The sequence below is a fragment of the Eptatretus burgeri genome, chromosome 13, assembly GCF_056783735.1.
Source record: "Eptatretus burgeri isolate ZD-2024b chromosome 13, Ebu_testis_v1, whole genome shotgun sequence".
Classification (NCBI taxonomy): domain Eukaryota; kingdom Metazoa; phylum Chordata; class Myxini; order Myxiniformes; family Myxinidae; genus Eptatretus; species Eptatretus burgeri.
The window spans coordinates 30,914,250-30,938,125 of NC_140973.1; the positions used below are offsets into that span (position 1 = coordinate 30,914,250).

The window sequence follows — 23,876 nt, forward strand, 5'->3', positions numbered from 1 at the left end:
GTTGATTATAATCATAATTATAAGATAATTATCTTCAATGGGGGGTATTTAAATGAACCCAAACAGATAATTAAATAAGGCCGTTAATTATCTTCAATGGGGGGTACTTAAATTAACCCAAACACCCAATTTTCATTCATACACTCCTTTGAAGGTCCCTTGGTACGCATGCAAAGTTTCATGATTTTGGAGTTGACACGCGCACGAGGACATTGACATTTATTATTATAGATATGTAAATCCACAGAAACCAAAACAAAGTGACAAAGAATCAGAAAATAATGATGTTTGTGAAGAGGTAAAAATACAGGCTAAAGATGTTTCAACATTCAATGCTATACTTTAATCTGATACGTAGAAAGCCAGCCTTGTTATTCAGCACAGGAAATTATGCAGTTGCACATTTTTAGGTCATCTCTACCGAGATGACCTAATAAAGCCGGACCAAATGTCCGTCCGTACATCCGTCAACAATTTTACTTTCCGATCTTGATGAAACTTAGTATGTGGGTAGAGGTCGATGAGTGTTGCACAACGATATAACTTTTGTCCGGTTTCAAGGTCAGGGACGAGGTCACGTAAGTTATAAAAATCGCCATTTTCAAAACCTATCTAGTCTGCCATTTTACAAGATATTTGGCAACTGTTTATTGATTATGACAGTAAAAAATATTATCTTGTATCTAACCGGACAGATTTTTGAATTTCCTTCCCGTTTGATCATCACGTGATCTGGAAGATGGCCAAAAACGCCGATGCGATTCGCAAAGAAGGAAGGAAGGAGAAATGAAATATAAATATAAAACGCATTTTTAGCCTTTTATATTTTTTCATTTTCCGCCGAAGGTGCAAAAGTTTCAAAACCCGAAATGTAAACGTCGGCATTTATTTTCAAAATATAATTTCGTGCGCGCGCGCCAAAATGCCAAGTCATCTTTAACCAAACTGCGTAGTAGAACTGCGCAGTAGTCCGGTCATGGCGTCTGAGCAGTGGCCAGCATGGTTCAGATTGACTGTGGTTTCTGGGGCGAAGGTGATTGTTAAGAAGTATGTCGGCGGTATAAATTCGAGTGACTGTATTGGTGATTTAATCATGCAACATCTTGACAATGAATATTCTGGCCGAATGATTGCATCAATTCAGTGCATCAGCAGGGATGATTCGCAGGCTCCTCTCGATCGTGCCGATATCTCACATGATCACCGGCGGACATGGGGCTGCAGGCTGTGGGGCGAGGCCACGGATCCCGGATGAGGGGATAAGTGATAAATTATGCGACATGCTTCGGGCTTTCTGATTAATATATCAATGAGTACATTCCATAATTAATGAATCTGGCATACAAAATGTTTTTTCAAACTTGACATGTTACTTTGTGCAGTGTCACGAAACTTCTGTGGAATTAATAATTAATGAATTTGCTAGCTCTAACGATTTTTCAAACCTCAATATCTCTATAAATACTTGACCAATTTTCATTCTGAAAGTTACATTATAATCGGTGAAGAATAATCTACAGGATTATCATAATCTCCGAGAGCTAAGCCTATTTTTTCGTTTTTTTTCTACAACCGGAAGTGAAATGTCCCCAGAGAGTGGACGGACCGGAAAACCACGTATTGCACTTACTGGTGATTCTGATGTGTTAATCCGGGTACTAAATGAACAATACATATTTATTAATTATGTCATTAGTAGTATTATCCTAGTGTATCTCTGTGAACTATTTCAATCTAAACGGTTAGTTTGGACTGTTTTGCAGTTACCTGAACTGAACATTGAGAACTTGTGGTATTATAGAGATGACCGTCACCCCCACACGGGGGTAATTTTCCACTCCACTTTCATGGGGGGGGAAAAGAAAGAAGGCGGAAGTCAACTGAGGAAGCAGATATCTGCTTGTCTATAATATAAGACCCCCCCCGTCCCCCAAGGAAGTGCAGCAATCCCACCCCCCCCCCCCGACACCCAGAAGAGTAACACGTATTACCTTCACGTGCACTATAAACCGATGAGTACCCATATACTGTACACCACTTTTACTGTGTAATAATTTTTTTCACAATGTAATACCATCTGTATGTTCACTTCTTTAGATGTCCACATGTGAAATGTGTGTGGGGCAGCTTTATTATTGGCTTGAGACACTGGACCCCCCCCCCCAAAAAAAAGCATGTTCTACATGTAGTTAAAAGTAACTCTTGATTAACCGGAACCTCTCAAGTCTGGCAGGTGCCGAATAACACAGCTTTACCTGTATTACACGAAATACATTTGTGAAAACAGTGTTTTTCCACTTTCCTTCCACATCATGACATCCTTTGATCGAGCCGATCAGCTCACTTGAGTAGTCAGGGCAAGCAATTAATTTTCCTGGACAAACATTCATGGTTGTTGCTCATCACCGTGTGGCTTTCTTTCCCACAGGTGATGAAGAAGGTACAGAAATCGACACGTTGCAGTTTGAGCTAAAAATTCGATGTTCAAGGAACCCAAAGGCTGCAAAAGATTCAGCAGATAGCGAGGAGCTATATATGAACAGCAAAGGTAATTGCAAACTATTTTGGCCTGCTTTCAACCAGTTAGTTATTTTGTTATCAGGTTATAGCTTTGGAAAACATAAATGGCTTGAGCAGGAGTGCATTTGAATAGTTAAAAAAGAGCTGCTCCTCTCGGTCCCCCACCTTTTGGGTGTTATGCGGAATAGGTCTGCGTAATATGAAAGCAAAATCGTGTACGGTTTTTGAAATGGCACGTACACAAGCCAAGTTACGGATTATGGTTGCCACAGCAACATAATTCAGCCAATCACAGCTGTGATGTAATCTGGTTGAGATTATGTCATGAGGAATGGATATCTGCTACATGAAGATTAATTGTTCCACCGTTTTTGAAATATCACGTACACAAAAGTACATGGACAGATGATTGGTTGGACGGCGCTCATTTTAATGTCCCCAGTCTCTGACCTTGTCGGAGGGGCGGGGGGCAAAAAGATGAGTGAAAAAGGTCACCGACTAACCGACAACCCGACTAATTCCACCTCTCCTTGACACACTCCGTCGTATAGTTTTTCTTTGACGTTTATTATAAATTTCCATGTTTTTTTTTTTTTGAGAGAAGTATTTGCCTCTACCTTTAGCCTGCGTTTGTATACCCAACAAAGTGCATCATTGTTCAGACTTTGAATTTTTCATGAGTAATCGTTTTCTGAAAAGTTGAAATTTCCCTCCAATTTTAAATTGACTTTGCACATTTGTTCACGTGTTTGCGCTGTGTACGTTTTGCAGTTTATACACGACACTTCCGTTGGGTTCCACTTGGAAATCAAGCTGACATTTATGAGCCAAACTCTATTGGCCCAGTGCACAAAGATATTCTACTGGCCCAGCTACGACCTGGGCAGGAAATAGACCTCATGATGCACTGTGTCAAAGGCATTGGTAAGTTAGGTGCAGAAACCAATGAATGCTTTGTGTGATTATCGGCATTGTTTGCTTGCTCTGGGATGCATCGGGCAAGGCTTGTGAGACGGATGGTCTAAAGTTTGGGCAAGGAGTAGTTTTGAAGAATGAATGTTGAAGAGTAGAATCCTGCATCTTTGTGGGTGGGGGGGGGGGGTGAGGGGAGGAGGTGACTCAACGTTTCGGATTGTGCTCCACTTGTTATTTCAGTGCATGCTGTTCTGGAGGATTCATTTATCCAGACATGATTTGTGGCATGACTTCATGTTCCAAAATGTGTTTTTTTTTTTTTAATATATTTTTTCTTCTCATTTGCTCTGTTGTTTTCTTCAGGCAAAGACCATGCAAAGTTCTCGCCGGTAGCGACAGCAAGCTACAGGCTGTTGCCTGATGTGCACCTACTCGCACCCATTGAGGGAGAGCTGGCTGAAACGCTGCGAGATTGCTTTTCTCCGGGCGTCATATCTGTGGAAATTATCAATGGTGTGCTCAATATATTCTTCTTCTCCTTATTCTTCCTCATTTCCCTTTATATGGGGTGAGGCCTAATGGTACCAAGCTGCTGCTGCCCCCACATTTTGTACACTACTCCTCCACTGCCCTCTATCCCCAGCCAACTCCCCACTCTCCTGCCATTCCCATCTTTTTTACAACCTTCCTCACACATGAATTGTTATTGGATGAAAATGTGAAATGGTAATCCTACTATTAATTTGCAACTGGTCACTGGCTTTGACACCAATACAAATTTTTATTACTGACCCTAGGTATCAAAAAGCTACATATATCGAACAAAGTTTCAAATGGAGCATCTCGCCACCATTGGAGCATTTAAATTGCATCACATGTGCCAGTAAATGTGAATTGTTGCTCCTGGCTTCCTGACTCGATGACAGAAGACACCATTTGGATTTCTGTTTCCTCCACCCCAACCCCGTTTAGAATCTCGTGCAGGCACGGGCAACTTGCTCGTGATTCATAAAACAGTGTTGAGTCGAGGGTTTAGGCTATTGTAAACAGAAACTGATGAGCTTGCCAATTTATTCTTCTTTTCTTTCCCTTTCCCCTCACCATTTATTCGGCCAGGTGAAGGGAAGTGGTGTATTAATCCTTCATCATTGCCTTCAACAGCATCTCTACAAACATAGTAACTTATTTTGCTTGAATGCAGTGACTTGTTGGCAGATCTTAACCTCATTTGCTTCCTTAAACCACTATGCAGTTTTTGGGTGGTATGAGATCTTTTAATTATTTAGCAATCTGTTTATCGCAGCATCCGGTTCTTGAGCAACAGCGTACAGTGGATTACCACCTTTTATTACGAGCAAGACTGCAACAGTGCTCTTTCAAAAAATTAAACTCTGCTATGGTTCTGTGTGTGTGCACGTGTTATCCATGCATCAAAATCCATAAATCCAGGCTTTCTGCACACGTCAGCACCTTTATTACTCTCTCGTTGTACCATTTGTGGAACTAACTCTTGAAGACTATTCATTTTCATTCTTCTCTCTCAAACTCTAAGCAATTGGTGCCCACCATTTAATGGCTTCCATCAACCCTACACTTGATCTTTTATACACTCCATTAACTTCCTAATTTAACTCTCTTGCAAGTTAGCGTTTCCTCCCTGCTCCTCTCTCAATCACACATCTCACACATGGACATACAAATCCAAGAGACACAACACAGCCACTGAGCTTGGGGGAAGTACCGTCACTGCCCGGTGCCCTCTGGGTACTAGCGACTTCGCAACAATGGTGCCGTTTTCTCATCTCACTCAGTGGAGCATTTCTTGAGGAATTTCCTCTTCATCAATGCCATCCTATGGAGATTGTCCATGCTCCATCCTTTTAAATGCTCAGTGTCAATCAAGGAAGCAGCACGGATCGTTTTTTCAGTCTTTGGTGTGACTCGACCGCGGTTTGAACCATGGATGACCTAGAATCTGAGTGGACGCTCTTAACCATTACACCACCGAGCCTGGTATTCATTTGTTTCCTTGTTTGTTGTGTGTAACTGTTATCCCATTGCCACACTGTTGTCTTTTTGCCCTCTGACATTATTAGGCTCCACCTTGAGCCTACTTTTTTATTTTTGCTGATTGTGACCGACCTAGGCGGCCAAACCCAAAGCCACTTATCCCTGTTCAGATTTTCATTCATAGCCTCTTGCCTGTTCCTCCCATGTGGGGTTTGCCATTGTCATTGCAACTTTGCACAGTAAATGTCCCCAGGTCTGTCATCCATTACTGTTTAAATCGAGGACTTTGGATGGAATGCAAAGCATATTAACATTGTGCAAAATCTTAGTTTGGAGAAACCTTGGAAGGCAATATACATGAGCCTTGTGATGTTCCCATTTGTTTTTCCGACTAAGTGGCTGTCTAAAGTTGGGAGAGTGCTGAAAGCGGTTATTGATCAGCACTTCCCGCATACGTTTGGTCTCTTGCTAAACAGCACTTGCACTTGAATGCAAAGGCGAGGTCTGGAACGCTAACGTCTTCACAACTGCACACTTCAGTTTTGAGGATGACGTGAGATTTGAGCACTTTATTTACATCGATTGTTTCGTGGAAAGAAAAGCTGGCCATTATGGTTGGTTGAAAGTCAAAAAATGTCAGTTTCCTAACCGTGTATTGTGAATTTAGTGCTCGGTAATGTTCTGTGTAAATTATATAAATGTGTCATCCATGTACCATAGCCAAATCTTCAGATGGAATTATTGTCCTTCCAGTTCCCACATCACCAGATTAACTGCGACCATAAACTCAAGAGCCAACAACCATTCCAAGAACTATCTCATCGTACTTTCCGCCATACAGTTACATGTTGCTGCAGCACAACACCAAACTTGATCAATTGATGTGAACTATTGTTGGTGCATATGACCTTTCACCTTTATTATTTGAAATATCAAGCCTATTTCAATGACAGCTAAATCAATGGGCATCGAAGGATGTGACGTCAAACGCAACGTGACCTCATTAACCAGTTGCATGTTGCCATTATTTGTCACAAATTCTCTGCGTGTTTTTGTCAATTCTTTGTGCACCGATGTTGCCTGAGCCAAACACGAAGACAAAGCTCACGCTCAAGAGGACATGTATTGGAATAGCATTTCAGCCTTGGGGATTATTGTTTTTGCTTGTTGATATGTCCAATTGAGGTTTTGCCAGCATTGAAATGGTGTCACTCAGAATTTATGCTGAGGTTGTGGAAGTGGGAGGGGTGGGGGGGCTAATGGGGAGGTGGTAACCACACGGAGGGGTGGATAATATATCATGTGTGATCGTTTTTAGTTTTGTTTTGGTTCTTTATTTTTTTTATTTATTTTGGTAACAACAAAATGCATAACGAGCAATACCACTTTGAAGTCACGATGCATTCTCAACTCCGTCTTCTTTGGTGTAGGAAAAAAGGTGGCCCGAGTGGTTAACGCCAGGATGGACAACTGCAGCAGAGAGGTTTTCCGGCATGAGGTGAGTCGGTGAACCCCTTCCGTCACCCTTTTTTGTGTTCATCACAAGATGTATATACAAGAGGACCCCTCTCTTAACCATGATGGTGTGGCATGGGATTCCAAAGCCTCATTGACATTACTGATATCCATCCGTGGGTGCACGCAGTATGGGTGGCGCACACAAGTCTGTGCATATTTAATTTGTAATATATTCTCATCATTGCAGAAATGCTCATATGTGTTCTGTAATATGATGTAATGTAGACTGTTTGGAACGTGAAGGTTTTTTTTGTCTCTTTGCAGGGAAAATTGCCATAATTATTGTTTCAAGCTGCTGGAGCAGTTTCATTAGCTCGGGGTTACAATCCTGGATGGGTCACGACTCCGACGCAGGATACTCGCCTGAGGGTGCAGGAATTTGGAATTTGTCTATGCTGCTGGTGATAGCTCCCCTACCCTTTGTGAAGGGCACCATGGGATCTTTAACGTCCACCAACGAATGCAGGCAGATGGGACGCCCAGTTTAATGTCCATTCGAGGGACGGGCACGTACATTGATGAATCACCCTGCTTATGAGACACCAGGATGACAGTTTATAGCTGGGCTGAGAATTGAAGCCAGGCTGGACAGCTTGGAGGCGAATGTATATGCCTTTTCTCCAGGCTATCCTGCCAGCCATGCGTGCGTGTACAACAATGTTTATTAACGAGTTTGAAGCAGCAGATATTGGCATTATTTATTTGTTTGCCTATCATTACTTACATCCATCCTTCGCTGTCCAGTCCAGCCTCGGCCTTAGGCTTAAGTTACTTGCACATGATGTTGCTAATGATTTGTGAAATAGACCAAGGATGGTTTTGAGTGCTCTTGGTGCGTGCAGCTTGTCCCAAAATGGATATTGTTGTTTTGTTCATATGTCGATGTTGTTTAACCCTCATCCTCCCAACATATTTACAACAGAATCTTATCAACTCGGGTCTTTTCGGACACAAACTCATTGCCACTCAATTTCACTAAATCTGCCAAAGTTTCACATCAATGACTAAACATGGTATTTTATTGATAAAGTCAACAATGTTAAGAGAACTAAAAATAAATCTAAAATCTAAAATTAACCTTCCAACTGGGGACTTTAATGACCCCAACTCGGGAGCATGAAATTTCATTCAGTCTGCTGAAGTTTCACATCAATGAGGAAACATAATTATTTTGATTGGATGATGTTTTCGTGATAAAATAAACAAATTTAAGCATGAAAAAAAAATTTTTTTTAGAGGATTTGTCAATATAAATACCATATGAAGTTATCATATCTGCAAAAAAAACAGACAAAAAAAAAAACTGGGGTCTTTTTGGACCCGAGAAAGGATTTGCTTGTAACTCTGTGCAGCAAGGTGGGATCTTAAAACATCTCGTATATTTATTACCGGCACATATAAGTGAAGGAATTGATAAAACATGAAATGCATTGTTAAACTAATATCAAAATAACACATCAAAATGTCGGCCTGTGGCCCAAAAATACTCCCGTTGGTAGAATGAGGGTTAAAAGCATTCTAACATATTAAGAAATATTGTAATTGGTGGTGCATTTGTATTTGTTGCCAAAATTCAAACCATTTTGACCATTCATGAGAATTTTAAAACTCATTGCAAAATGTCCTTATTTGGGTTCTCCTGGGTGTCGATGTGGCATGATCGATCTGATGCATGAAATGGATGTGGTTTTGAACATATGTTGGTTAGTTTCATGTCAGACATTTAAATCGGATATAACTTGCGGAATGAAGTTATACTTACTATCATCTTTCCCTACTTTCTCATTCATTGTCACCATTTGAGATTTCATATTTCTATTTGATCAAAGTGTTCTAATTTCCCCTTGGTATTGTTACGCGGAAGGGGAGGACCATAGCTAGACTGTGGTAAGTGTAGTATGGTCCATATGTTTCAGGTAGGTTAGATTACCATGTAACAGGGACCTGTCAGAGTATGTCGTTTGTTAGACATGATGCTGAGGAGGCAGTAATTGTAATTTATAGACAGTGGATAGATTGGTTATGTATGTGTAAATACCTCTTGTTTGTAGGCAGGGCGAGGTGAGGATTTCCCATCGCAGAGGCACATGTCACGTGTGTGAAAGGCCAATTACGATCTCTCTGGCCAGTGTGTGCCAACCATGGAAGCTCATTGGGCTATGGAGCCCAGAAGAAAAGATGGACCTTTATTTTTATTGGGGCCGCCGTGAGGAAGACTCCACTCAGGAGCAAGAATAGAACTCCGTACACATGGAGAACGGAGTCGACCAGTAGAAGCTCGTGGGAGAACCAAGAGAGTCCACCAGGAGAGAACGAGGAGAGGTTCGTGCGTAAAGGACGACGGAGACTGCTCTTCGAGGAGGGATTCTCGTGTGAAAGGAGCACAAACAAGTGGTTCACGGAGTTTTGTGAGGAGACATTAATTGTGGCTTTGTCTCTGTGGAATCGACCAAAGCTGGGATCACCCTGTGTTTTTGGAGGGCCTGGAGGAAGAAGACTGAGGGCAGACCAGGAGGCCTTGGTCAAAAAAGGACAAAGGGACCATGTGGCCTGGTTGAAGGCCTCCTCATCGCTGGCCCTCCTCGGCATTTTACTTTGTCTTTGGGCACCATCTTTACTGACTCTTGTCTCTCTCATGGTCTCTAAAGCGGGCTGCATCGAGTCCTGCGTCCACCCTGCGCATTGTAGAGACTTTGGTGCCCAGTGGGTTAGGTTTTGTGTTTTATTTCTCACCATTATATATATTGTTACGAGTTCTGGCCCGCCTGGCGTGCGATCGGCCGCATGCCTCTAATGGCAGCCGCGTCGCCCACCGGACAGACAATTCAGTCGTGACCCTCCTTGGAACGACCGCCAGGAGCCAGTCACAGGTGGGGGTTTAACCTCACCACAACCCAGTCCGCATTCCACCCGCGCGAAATAGGGTGAATCGCCGAATGTCGATATACCTAAATACCCGCGCGGGTAACGTACCGAGGAGTTGTACCACGCCGCAGGTCGACTTCTCGGACACGAACCGCTTAAGCGGCTCGTTCCGTGCTGCAGGGATAACCGAGCGGAGTTATTGTCGACCTCGATGTTTCGTGATTATTTATCGGGTGTTTAAAACCCTCTACTAATTTATTCCGCGATTCAAGATGGCACTTTCAAAAGGGAAAAAGACGACGAACGGGATACATTTCATACAAGGACATTTATTTAAAGCACATATTGCACACACAACACAAGCAAGGAATCATGCACTTTACAAGCAAGAAATAGAAAACAAAAGCAATACGACCGACTATACGCAAGGATCAATTAACATGCACAGTTACTTGCAGTTTCTACTTGGCAGGACACTGCGCCACAGCATGCATACAAAAACAACAGGAAAACCCTCCCCATAGGCAGGGAGGAAGAGGGGGTTCGTAAACCTTTCTGGCACGGCACTTAGAGGACCGAACGGGTCCCGTAAGACCGAAGGGTCTTACCCGCGCCCTCGTGGCGCGACGGTGGGCAGGTCGCGACGTCGACTCCCCACGGCCTTGCGTAGTCGCGCCTAACCTCGGGCCCCTGGCGTGGTCAGCGAGCTCTCTCCGGCGTTGCTGCTGGTGCTTCCACGACCCACGACCAAACAAGCAAAAGACTGAAGGGCAGAAGGGGCTTCAGGACCAGAGAGAGAGCCCAAAACGAAGAGGTCCAAACAAAGGGATCCAAACGAAGTGAGGGAGAAGATAAGCCCAAGGGGTGACCAGCGCCACGAGACCACGAACGAACGAGCCAGCATGAACCGAGAAGAGACCCCGAGCCTCGCGTCTGTTCGCCTTTTGTAAAGCGGGGCTCCGCCCTTTGCCCTGCCCCATTTCTGGCTCCACCTCCCTTCTGGAAGCTTCCCAAAAAGGGGCGTGCCCTCTCGCTCCTCCCTCCCCCCACCCTGCGTGGGACGAGGAAAGTCAGTTTTGGCTCTGGGCCAGGGAATTATTCCCCCAAAATCAGACCCCTCCTTCACATGACCTTTGACCCCCGCTCGGATCGCACCTCCCCCACACCAAGCCCGGGGAAGAACAGGCGGGAGAATCGGGCGGGAAAAAAACCCCACAGGCTTCACGAGTGCTTTTTGTTCTGCCATTCGGAAGTGGTTGTTGAGAGCGACGTTGGTGGTGGTGGTTGTGGGGGTGGTGTGAGCGTGGTTGGCGTTGTGGCGTAGTTGGTGGTGGCGGTTGTTTGTGTGGATGTTTGTTGCAATGGTGGCTCAAAATAACGATAGAAAAGAAAAACGGCTATCTCAAAGAGTCGCAGCCTGGTGAACACGAAGAAATCCCCTTTAAACAACGGTGGGGACCTATCTGCACATAAAATTAGCGTCATAACTGATCTAAGGACCCTTTATGGTGTATTGCGAATTTCCACAGCCGTAACAATATGTTTGCATATTCCCATTCTCCTCTTTGTCTTTTGACTCGCTTGGTTTGTTCCGTTTATGATAGCGTCTTGTACTTTTTTTGCTTTTCAAATAAATCCTTTAAAAGGTAAGAAAGTGTGTCTCAGCCATCTGCTTTCCATGTTTGCTGTTGATTTTGGCTTATTTGGGTGACCTTGGAGAATGGTAAAGTATAGTAATACTGAACGCAGTGCCATTAAAAAGATATTTAGATCATCCCTCAGGACGAAAGGTCCCGGCTCTGAGGAATTACATATTAACGGGTACTCAGACTTTTATTCCCTTCCATAATGCCATCCATTATGCCACAAGCATACAGGAGTTATTCGCCTCTCCTAGTTTATCTATACATGATTTAACAGCTTTGTATGTTATTGAGGATAAGGATAATTGGGAGGAAAATTTGTTTCAATGATGCAAGTGCGTAAGGAGTAAATTTGGGAGTATGAAGGAGAGAGGATAGATATAGAGCGAGAGCGGGTCACATGGATGGATGATTGTGCATTCTTGTTTGTGAACAAGGTAGGCAGATTTTCCAGCTGGATAGCTATGGTGGGGCCAAGGGCCATTTTAAACACAAGCCTTGAATAAATTGCAAATGGTGTGTTGGAGTTGGAGTTGCTGTCAGTAGTGACAGAAATGCAAATTACCTATGCAGTTTCTGTCAAATTTAAGAGCATTTCATGCATGTATGATGCACAGTTATAATGGAGTCCCAAAAATACAAAAAAACATTTTATTTCAAGCATAAGTGATATATTTGTCTTTTCTCTGTCATAGCTTGTCTTCCGTTTCATCGTAGTCTCATCATTCGTGTCTCGTGACAGGAACTGAAGAACCTTGTGAAGTTAACTCGTGTGAGAGACCACTTCATTTGTAAGTATAACTTGTACCTGTAAAGTCCTACTTTGTATGTGTATATCTCTATTATAATACCAAGCTTGCACACTAAAAACTCGGCTCCCCGTCACACGATCCCTATGAAATTGCTGTGGCACTTAGCGGACATGCCGACAATGTTTGGGAAGTCTTGGCGTTCCATAGTACCACTTGCATTTTGCACAATGCGTATTTTTGTCATTCCCTGTGTACGGTCTGTCGTCTGCTACCAGCGATGTTGTACTGCTATCCCGTGCATGTGCACGGGTATCGCTAGTATATGTATATATATATACACACACACACACACAGTGGGGAGAACAAGTATTTGATACACTGCCGATTTTGCAGGTTTTCCCACTTACAAAGCACGTAGAGGTCTGTAATTTTTATCATAGGTACACTTCAACTATGAAAGACGGAATCTAAAACAAAAATTCTGAAAATCACATTGTATGATTTTAAAATAATTAATTTGCATTTTATTGCATGAAATAAGTATTTGATGCGTCAGAAAAACAGAACTTAATGTTTGGTACAGAAATCTTTGTTTGTAATTACAGAGATCAGACGTTTCCTATAGTTCTTAACCAGGTTTGCACAGACTGCAGCAGGGATTTTGGCCCACTCCTCCATACAGATCTTCTCCAGATCCTTCAGGTTTCAGGGCTGTCGCTGGGCAACACAGACTTTCAGCTCCCTCCAAAGATTTTCTATTGGGTTCAGGTCTGGAGAGTGGCTTGGCCACTCCAGGACCTTGAGATGCTTCTTACGGAGCCACTCCTTAGTTGCCCTGGCTGTGTGTTTCGGGTCGTTGTCATGCTGGAAGACCCAGCCACACCCCATCTCCAATGCTCTTGTTGAGCAAAGGAGGTTGTTGGCCAAGATCTCGCGATACATGGTCCCATCCATCCTCCCCTCAATACGGTGCAGTCGTCCTGTCCCCTTTGCAGAAAAGCATCCCCAAAGAATGATGTTTCCACCTCCATACTTCACGGTTGGGATGGTGTTCTTGGGGTTGTACTCATCCTTCTTCTTCCTCCAAACACGGCGAATGGAGTTTAAACCAAAAAGCTCTATTTTGGTCTCATCAGACCGCAGGACCTTCTCCCATTCCTCCTCTGGATCATCCAGATGGTCATTGGCAAACTTCAGACAGGCCTGGACATGCGCTGACTTGAGCAGAGGGACCTTGCGTGCACTGCAGGATTTTAATCCATGATGACGTAGTGTGTTACTTTTGGTTTTCTTTGATACTGTGGTCCCAGCTCTCTACAGGTCATTGACCAGGTCCTGCCGTGTAGTTCTGGGCTGATCCCTCACCTTTCTCATGATAATTGAGGCTCCACGAGGTGAGATCTTGCATGGAGCCCCAGACCGAGGGAGATTGACTGTTATCTTGAACTTCTTCCATTTTCTAATAATTGTGCCAACAGTTGTTGCCTTCTCACCAAGCTGCTTGCCTATTGTCTTGTAGCCCATCCCAGCCTTGTGCAAGTCTACAATTTTGTCCCTGATGTCCTTAGACAGCTCTCTGGTCTTGCCCATTGTGGAGAGGTTGGAGTCTGATTGATTGAGTGTTGACAGCTGTCTTTTATGCAGATAATGAGTTCAAACGGGTGCAGTTAATACAGGTAATGAGTGGAGAATGGGAGGGCTTCTTAAAAACAAAACTAACAGGTCTGTGAGAGCCGGAATTCTTACTGGTTGGTAGGTGATCAAATACTTATTTCATGCAATAAAATGCAAATTAATTATTTAAAAATCATACAATGTGATTTTCAGAATTTTTGTTTTAGATTCAGTCTTCCACAGTTGAAGTGTACCTATGATAAAAATTACAGACCTCTACGTGCTTTGTAAGTGGGAAAACCTGCAAAATCGGCAGTGTATCAAATACTTGTTCTCCCCACTGTTTGCACAAGTCCCCAACTGGTTTTCGCCAACAGTTGGGGACTTGTATTTTAGGTCCCATCAGTCTGTCCATCCAAAGCCTTCACTCTTAAATCATTGGAGACATTCTGATATATTCGCACATGTATGCAATATTGGGGCATGAAGCACATCAAATGATTTTGGGATTGGAGGCAATTTTAAATTTTATTTTTTATTGGTCATTAAATGATTCCTGTCAGAAGTCAGAAGAACTTTTTTGAGCTGACCAGACCTGGTGACACTGCTTTAGTCTCTCTAAATGCATTGATGACATACAAGCATGACTAATATGTAGTAAGTTGAAGGTGAAGTCTCGTGAAACCGGTCGAGGTTCAAACTCAAGATAGATTGCTCAAAGGTAAGTGTAAGTGTGCATTCCTCGAAGCTTGCCGACCAACCCCACAGCTTCTTTGCTGCATCTTCAAAAATGAAAAAATTATTTGCTGCATCTTTGATTTTAATGGTTTGCTGAAGTTTTAATAATGTTTGCCAAACTTTTTCTAAAGTGAGTGATTGTACTTACTTTTTTTTCTAACACCAAAAAACTCTTTTTTGGGGCTCCTTCAAGAATCTTTCTCGATGTCTACAGTTGTACATTCTCATAAACATACAAGACAATGATCCCCAAACGTACTCTTCCTGTTCTGTTTTGCTCACACCCTTACTTTTCCCATAGTTTTGGTGGAATCCACAGGAGCACTTTCCCCAGCCATTCTTGTGATGGAAGCAGTGAAGATTCTGATGGGGAAATGTCGACGCTTCATTGCTGAGCTTGATGCGGATGAAAATGAAAATGCCTGAAAATGTAAATAAGAGAAATTCACACGTGGTGTTGAAAAGAAGAACATTAATGTATTTTGAGGGTTCTTGAGATGATTCATAATCGAGGGAAATTTTTTTATGGTAAAGTAAAATGCAGCACCATATCTCGTATTCCCACACAAACCATGTACGCTGTTAAAAACCTGCTGAGAATGAGGAAATATTTTCAATGTAACATATGTGGGTACATTAACATGGAAGGAAATCCATTTGAACCAAAGCCTGTGCTGCCTCTGTTTATGACTTAAAAAAAATAAATTCACCTTTTGTTTTTTTTAAGGGATTTTAATGAATAGTATTTTTGACACACAACCGTCCTGATCAAGTCAACTTTGGGAGGTATTTTGCTGCCCATCCAAATTAAACAATGTGTTCTGCCATTGCATGTAGCCAAGCAGGCAGGGTGGACATTATCCTCTCCCTGAAGGTCAAGTCGGCTGAGTTTTATTAATTATGTATTTGCAATCCATCAATTCTCCTGAAAATACCAAATACTTAGTACTGCTGCCTTCAGCTGGATTTGAACCCACAATCTTCATGATCCCAGTGAGGTATACTTGCCATTCTCGAGGCTTTTGTATGCTAAGAGAGCAGTGGTTACCAACCCGTGTTCCGATTAACCTAATCCCAAATCTTTACTTTGTTAATTTTTTTCTTCTGGTGAAGTTCAAAATGGTATGAGGGGACATGCCTATACACACACACACACACACACACACACACACACACACACACACACACACACACACACACACACACACACACACACACACACACACACACACACACACACACACACACACACACACACACACACACACACACACACGTACTCTCGACTCGAGGGACCACTGCACCAAGTGGCTGTGTGCCACTTTGATAGTTATACATGGTGGTCCACAAAATTTTGGGGTGTCCAGAAGGGGTCTGCACACTCAAAACGATTGGGAACCACTGCAAGTGTAGGATTTTATTTGTATTTTTTTCATCTGTCAATTGCTTCGTACCGTTTTTACCATGTACCATCGACTTTGTCATTGCTTTTTGTTTATTATTTTTAGAACCGTTCGATGTCCTCAGATCTGTCTCTGTCTGTCTGTCCGTCCGTCAACAATTTTTATTTTTCTATCTCCTCATAGACGTCGTGGCCGATTTGAGTTCTAACTTGACACGATGATAATACTGTTACGAATCTGGAAGCCATCTGCACACACAGTCAGAGTCCCCATAGTTCAGTTATTTCGATAAGTATGTGTTGATAGTTCGAATCCTTCCTTCTGTCTAATGGGAATTTCGTGTGTGCTATGAGTTATTTTCCAGTTCGTTTTTTTACATCTACAACAACTACATCCTCTACATCACCAACTACAACAACAACGCCATCGCCCACGTGCATCGTGTCACGTACAGGGGTGAGGTTCCCACCGCCCACCGTGAGCTCATCCAATCAACGGCCGCCACGAGTCGTCCGCCAACCCCCCGGCCAATCAGGAGGCGAGTGGCGAGGGGAAGAGGCCCCTCCCAAAAAAAGAGGAGGAGAATGGTTGTGAGGACCAGTTTTTCAGCAGACCGGGTGATCATGGTGATGGCAGAGAGGTTGTGAGAGACGAGAGGACAGCAGACAGGAGGATCGTGGTGATTCTGAGCAGACTGTCATCGTAGCAGACGGTCATGTGTGGTGGTTGGAGCGGTCTGAGACAGTGGTGGTCGTGGTTGAGCGGTCTTTGACAGTGGTGGTCGTGGTTGAGTGGTCTTGTTCGTGGGCCGTGGACTTCGGGTCGTGGGTTCGAGTCCCGCCAGTGGTTCGGGTCGGTGTGACCGCACGAGGTGGGACAGGTACCCGGCTAGGCCCCTGCCCTCAGCTCAACTTCCCTCTGAGCTGAAAGGCTGAAAATAGAACCACGAGGTCCATTTCGTGTGTGTGTGTGTGTGTGTGTGTGTGTGTGTGTGTGTGTGTGTGTGTGTGTGTGTGTGTGTGTGTGTGTGTGTGTGTGTGTGTGTGTGTGTGTGTGTGTGTGTGTGTGTGTGTGTGTGTGTGTGTGTGTGTGTGTGTGTGTGTGTGTGTGTGTGTGGCGCCGTCCTGTAAGCAGAATTAAGTGCTTTTTCTTTGCTCATTGTACATTGCCTGCCTTTTATTCGGATAACTCTGCTCTGTGTGCTCCCCTCCCCGATTATTATTGCAAAATAAACCCCTGTTAAATGTACCAGCTCGTTTTCTGTGCTTTCCTCCATTGGCCTAGCATGGTGCGTGTTGCGAATTGGTAGGGCCGTTCGTGCCATGGATTGTTTGTTTGGTCCGGCGTGACATTGGTTACTTCTACTCAGTTACGCCGGATCCGAGTTGGTGATAGCGACTCGATTCGGACAAAGTCGGTCGAGGGTGTGGTTTTTCCCCGGTAGTTGGATGACGTGGGTATTTAGGTATAGTAAAATTAGGCAATTAACCCTACCCCACGCCGTCAAAATATTGGCGACCACGGTCCGCTAAGGGACCCGTGAACTCTCGGACTTATCCGAGAGTCACGACCTAAATTCCGGGTGTACATGGGGAGACTACTCCACTACTCCACCTAGTGGTTGTTTATCACCACCGAACCCCGACCCACAACAATACTAGTTGCTCTCTAGAGATCGTCTGAGCCCTTTTTCGCATTTTAGCCTCGGGGTCAAGGTTACAGGGTCATCAAGTGCAAAATGACTGATTGGTCGAATGGCCTATAAGGAAGCATCGGACGGCTATAATGCATAATAGGTTTCATGGGGATTATTAAGAAGATTTAATTCGACCAACTAGCTTCTCATTATCTCTGTCGTCTGGCCCCATTTATTGTGCAACACGAGGTCCACTCACTTCAACACGGCTTCGCGCGGTTATTTTAAGTTCAATTTAAATTCTGTTTTCACTTTCCGTAGTCGCTAAGGTTGATTAACACTCGGTTGCATCAAGTTTTGTGTCCGAGCTGACCGTCAAACCCGCTCGGGTGTATTTTTTTATTTATTATACCTCTGTCTTCATGCTCTTTTAATAATTTTTCTTTTCAATGCCTCATTGTTTGAGCAATCACTTAACCTTGGATGGACAGCTTGGCACTCAGACCTATGTCTCCTATCTCCTCAGGTGAATATCTAATATTATTTCCCATCGAAAGTCATTCATGAAACCATCACCAAAGTTACACACCAAATTGCTGGATAATTCAAGGAGTGTAACGAGATATAGAAATCTGGATATTTATTTATTTACTTCACACATCCTCATTTAAGTACATTTGATGAGCATTTTAATTTTCCTTTGTCAATTGTACATTGAATTTCAAACAAGACCAGAAAGGAAGCAGTAGAAGACAGAGACCATCGATGTGGGAGTAACAGGCCCAGAGACTCGGCTTCATCGTGGGAGAGTCCAATGATTTTGACTGCTTTAGTTTCCACTGCATCAGCAAGTGCAAGGTGAGACGGGGCGCCAAAATATAATTGACCAGTTACACTTCAGTCACATTGTGACATCATTGTTTGTGTTGATCATTTATAACGTTACATTTAAAAGGTATGACGGGGAAGTGTGGTCGATGCTCACAGAAGAAAATTGAAGCACAAATCATCCCAATGAAAGAACAATCCATCAATAAAGTTGAGAAGTACAAACCCCTAAGATTAGGAATCTTCTGGAAAATCCCAAAGACCCACATTGCTCCCGGTTTAAATGTTTGTGAAATTCTTGATTTTTCCACATCAAACTTTTTGATAAACCTGTAGTTTACAAAATATGACCATAGTCACCATAGAATAAAACATCAAATTTAAATCTTCATCTGATTTTGGATTTACAATTAGTCGTCCATGTGACGAGACTCATTTTTTCATTTATCGGTACCACCGAAGTTGGCACAATGTCTTTTTTTTATCAAGGTCCTGCCTCGGGATGATGAATTGAAATAACCATTATAGAGTTGCCTCTTTGTGGTAGAAATCCAAGATTACGTCCAAAATGGTTGCCGTTTTGACCATAGCTTTTTAATGGAAGATGGCCATACCTGATTGTCTTGCTTCATGACGTCAGTTCTCAGCTGCAAGGTTACCTTTTGTATGAGCGGTAACGTGACCCATGGTAATGACCCTGAGCAGTTCCAATATCTCGACTGAGAGCAAGAATCCTTCCATCAGTGTTTCGGACCAATGCGTTCCTTACACTGACATCTGAACGTAGTTCCCTACATTGAATAAGAGCCTGTCTTGTATTTTACCTTTCAAATACTTGCTTACTTTCTGGCAGATGATACACTGTGCCTCACATACCCTCGATTGATTTGGTACATTCCTGCAAGACTTTATGGAACTGTCAATTTTGTCAGTTTCATTTTCTTTGGCGATGAGTCGAGAAGTTTTTTTTTCTTCTTTTTTTGTTCATGGTGCAAATACAGCGACATTTTGGGTGATACAGCATTAGGGGTATATCTTCCTCCGACATGTTTTTGCTAAGTATAAGGCAGGAGGGAGCATGCTTCCTAATTTTGGCAGAACTCTAACATTTTCCATGACTCGTGGTTTTGCGGTAACACCAGTTTGGAATCGGGACAATTGATGAGGCAGCTCATGCGCATCCACTTTGGTGGCAAGGGGCTGCTGTTTGGTTCGACCATCATCATTAGGAACTTGTTCCTGAAAATTACAAACGGGGCACTTTTTACTCCACATGCCCATAGCTTGGAATCAGCAGAATTTCTGAAATTTATCAAGACACAAACATAATTGTGACTTCAATGTTTCCTAAAATATGTCAAAATACGACCATTTTGGGGTCAAATGTGCTCAGCAGAGTCTACTGAACCCTTCATAATGCATACCATTAGATGGAAAATAGAATTATCTTTAATATGAGACCTTATTTGGCCAGTTTGAATCATTAACCGGAATGTTCTCATCCATTATATGGGCTCGGGTGAAAATGGTGGACATCTTTTATTTCTACGACAAAGCTGCCACTGCAGGATTTATCATTCAGGTTACTGAATTCATCCAAATATTTTTGAGGTCAAATTTGTTTTATGGATTTTGTAAGTTTTGTGCTCTGCACGACAGTCGTCTTGTTTATTAGTTGGTTGGTTTGTTCCTTTTCTGTTTCATCCCCACTTTCCCCTTCCTCTTGCTGTGTTTCATTCAGCTTGTTCACCCCCATCTGTTTTCCCCCCCTCCCCCCCCCGCCCCCTCTCAATTGTGTTACTTCCATTCTGCTATAGCTCTTCCACGACCCTCGAACATGTAAAAAAAAAAGCTGCATTTGTGCTTCAACTTGACTAGTGTGTGTGTGTGCTTCCCGCATGCAGGCAAAGCTCACTATTTAACCACAAGAAGAGCATGATACCAAACGAGATACATTTTAAATGTATAAATACAATATGGAATTGCATTTTGTTTAACAGTGTGTTGAGATACGACCTGAGGATTATCATAAAGTTGAACAATCCATGTCAGCATTTTTAATAACAGTAATCTATACTGAAAGTCATTGAATAAAGGTTGTAGTGCAAGGTGATTGTTGAAAGAAAAAGCCTCCATTTTGCATTGTGACCTAAAATAACGTTTATTTTTGACCTTTGAAGTTTAGTATTAAACAAATTAAAGTGTAATATTCAGTGAACTCGATGTAATGCATTAGTTAGTGTCCGCTCTAAGTCGAGGAGGTTGGGGTTTCAAACCCTGGCCAAGTCATTAGTTATATCAATGACTAAAAATGGTGCGTGTTGCTTCCTTGCTTGATTCTCGACATTTAAAAAGGATAGATCATGGACAAACTGTCATAGGTTGGTAACCATTCTGCAGGCTTGATGAGCCGAATGGTCTCTTTCTGTGTTGAAGTTCCTTGGAAGGGAAGTCATCTCTTGTACAGGGTGTTCCGAAAAGACCTGGACAACTTTGGTTGTTAATTTATTTAGAACCACCAATGATACGATACCCTTTGGTCTATATGATACAGAAACTCGTAGTTTTTTTTTTGCACACTATCAATACACTTCAATGTTAGCTCTGTTTGTCACACGTAGGATATCAAGGCCGTGCACGAGTTCTTGCCATGTTCCGCTCAGCATGTTTGCGTCTACCAATGCTGTGAGCAGCATCAAACCACCATTGAACCACCAGACCTGAAACTAAAGAAAACTTTATGAGTTTCTGTATCATATAAAACAAAGGGTATTGGCCTTTCATTTGTGGTACTCAATATATTAACAACCAAAGTTGTCCCGGTCTTTTTGGAACTCCCTGTATATTCCTATAGGCAATGTTGTTCAAGCATGCAACACATTCTTCTGACTTGTACCTTTATTTGGGTGGTGTATTGGTTAAAAAAACAACAAAAAAACCCCCGGGCTATGTGCATGAACCAAAAACATACCTACTGTTTATAATTCAAAACATTTCACTGTTCTGGAAAATGTGGGGATAGGAATACCTGGCTGCAAATGGTGGAGACTTGTAATACCCTCTCCCACCTGGAAGCGTCGCTACATGATACACATTTACAGAGAGAATTTGTGTCCCTTCCTCTAGCCCCCCCCCACAACCCCCCCAAGACCACCGGCAAAGATAAAAAATACCCCTATACATTAATTGGTGTCATGCTGATCCTATGTAGCAACTATGGATGTAATCTGTCCAGAACTGTATGAGTATGGCGACGACCAAATACTGGGCGTGAATTGTAAAAAAGATACTTGGGGGGGGGGGAGGGGGGATGGGGGTTGGCATAAAAAATGGCGGGGCCAAGAGCATTCCACCCCCCACCCCCCACCAATCACTTCCATCACACCACTGTTAAAGACTATAACTCGCATGCTTCTGGATTTACTTTTGTTTGTTTTATAAAGAAAAGTATGACTATTTTAGAAACATAATTTTCAGCAAAAACGGAATTTCAAATGGCAAATAAAACATTTCTCTATACGCAAGCCATGCATCATGTGAGGCCTATGAGGCTTCACAAAATGGTGGCGCGTGATATTGGTTGTGGGCAGAGTCGGGCAAGCTGTCCAAGCGTTGGGGCGAAGCAAGTCACGAGTCACCTCCATAAACGTGAGGTCACCTTTTCCATGACCGAAAATAAATACACAGGGCTTTTATATTTGTCGGAATGGTGGTGTATATCTGTGCATTTGTCTGCTTCTCATTTATGGTGGCTGTTTTCCCGTGCTGTGTTTGGAAGGTTGATGATTTGTGATTTTGCATTTTCATTTCACTTTTCTTGATGCAGTATCGTCAGTCACTTTATTGCCCCTTCCGATAATCTTTATAATCAACGTGAACATCTGGATTGTAGTAGATTTTGTTCAGATCTTCATGGAGTCACACAATTTAAAATAGCTCTTTTGTCCTCTTTTTAGACAAATCCAACCTCCGTCACCCGATATTGCACCACCATTTTTGCGGTGGGTGGTATGAGCAGCTCAGAGCTTTGGCTCTGAGTGAAACCAAGAGTGCAACACAATTAACCTTAAAAAATAAAAACATTTAATAAGTTTTCCTGTCACTGGGGGCAGGTACTTTTTCTGGTGTATATGATATGATGGTAGAGATATAATTAAATATGAAATATCGATTCCAGTCTAGTGATTTAATTATGGCCTGAGGTTTTGAGTGTGCAGGAATTGTCTCACTTGTGCTCTCATTTATTTGTCTCGATAACAATGTAAATGCTTCCCTTATTTTAACAAAACTGATATTTAAGCTTCTCCGAAACCCTTCAAGAGGCTTGTACATTTTGTAGGGTTTGTTTCTCCAATTGCTGCCCTCAATTTTTAATACCACCACAGACTTTCTTAGATCTTTCAGAGTGCGAAACCACCACTGAGGTTTTTTTTTTTTCATTTCACCCAATTTCCGATTTCTGTATGTGGGGTTGACATTTGTTTTGACCTTGACGTAAATTTTAAGGTTATGACTTGATATACGTTTTAACCATAACTTGACTCAGGTTTGTCCGATCAGAACAAAATTTCCGTCTTGATTGTGGAGAGCAAGGAACATTTGAGTTTCATTTGCATCATACCCCTCTGGGTTAAAGGTCGAGGTCTTTCACCCCCGAGGTGTACTAAACCACTATTTCGGTGTTTCCTTGTTTTATGCCAGTGTCCGAGGACTTTCAGAATGAAATTTTGCACCAGTAATGGGAATGCAAAGTACGTGGGGTTGACAATATTTTTTTGACCTTGAATTTTTTAAGGCCATGTTCCAATTATGCATTTAAACTTTATTATTATTATTATTATTATTTTCATAAGCTCCACGAAGGTTTGTCTAATTGGAAAAAAATTGTCCTCTCTGTGGTGCCTCGAGTCAGCTGCATTTACACTTAATTTGCATCATCCCCCTCAAAAGGTTAAGGTCAAATGTGGTTCTGGAAAAACAAAACCAAAAACAAGTCTCTCAATTTTGCCAATATGGAATCTCAAACACCGTTTGATCTTCCACAATATCCTTGCATCATAATAGTGTAGCTGCACTGAAGTTGTGCATCTGATATTTGATTAGTGTCCTTTACCTATTTTTTTTTCAGATTGACCTAATTAATAATAACACCTGTTTGATCATAATTTATGTAATTTTCCTCTGGTTTCCATGACTTTTATCAATAACATTGTAGCTGGGACACATTTTCTTAATTTACACTCAATCCCTAAATGTTCAACGTCCTGTGGCACCCTGAAAGTAATATGTCCATCATTGTATCGTGGGCGCTGGGTGGGGGGGGGGGGGAGTTATACCCTTGGTCGCTTTGTGATGGCAGATATATAGTTGTATATTGCATTCTTCACTGACGAGTGCTTCAATTGTGGATGCTGTCTAATACAATCGACATCAA

At 42.5% G+C, this 23,876-nt stretch overlaps 1 protein-coding gene across 9 annotated transcripts in view; it reads left to right on the forward strand.

Moving 5' to 3' along the window:
- Window positions 1-21,209, forward strand: part of POLR1C (RNA polymerase I and III subunit C) — a 42,779-nt gene extending 21,570 nt beyond the window's left edge. For 3 of the 9 annotated variants that reach the window (XM_085851916.1, XM_085851922.1, XM_085851921.1), the window contains 6 exons: window positions 2,429-2,548; window positions 3,292-3,444; window positions 3,799-3,948; window positions 6,876-6,943; window positions 12,214-12,262; window positions 14,877-15,301. In XM_085851916.1, coding sequence (XP_085708042.1) covers window positions 2,429-2,548; window positions 3,292-3,444; window positions 3,799-3,948; window positions 6,876-6,943; window positions 12,214-12,262; window positions 14,877-15,001 — 665 coding nt within the window. In that variant the 3' untranslated portion in view covers window positions 15,002-15,301. The other 6 variants (XR_015050672.1, XM_085851920.1, XM_085851917.1 and 3 more) reach the window with 6 other exon arrangements.
- Window positions 21,210-23,876: the final 2,667 nt, after the last annotated feature.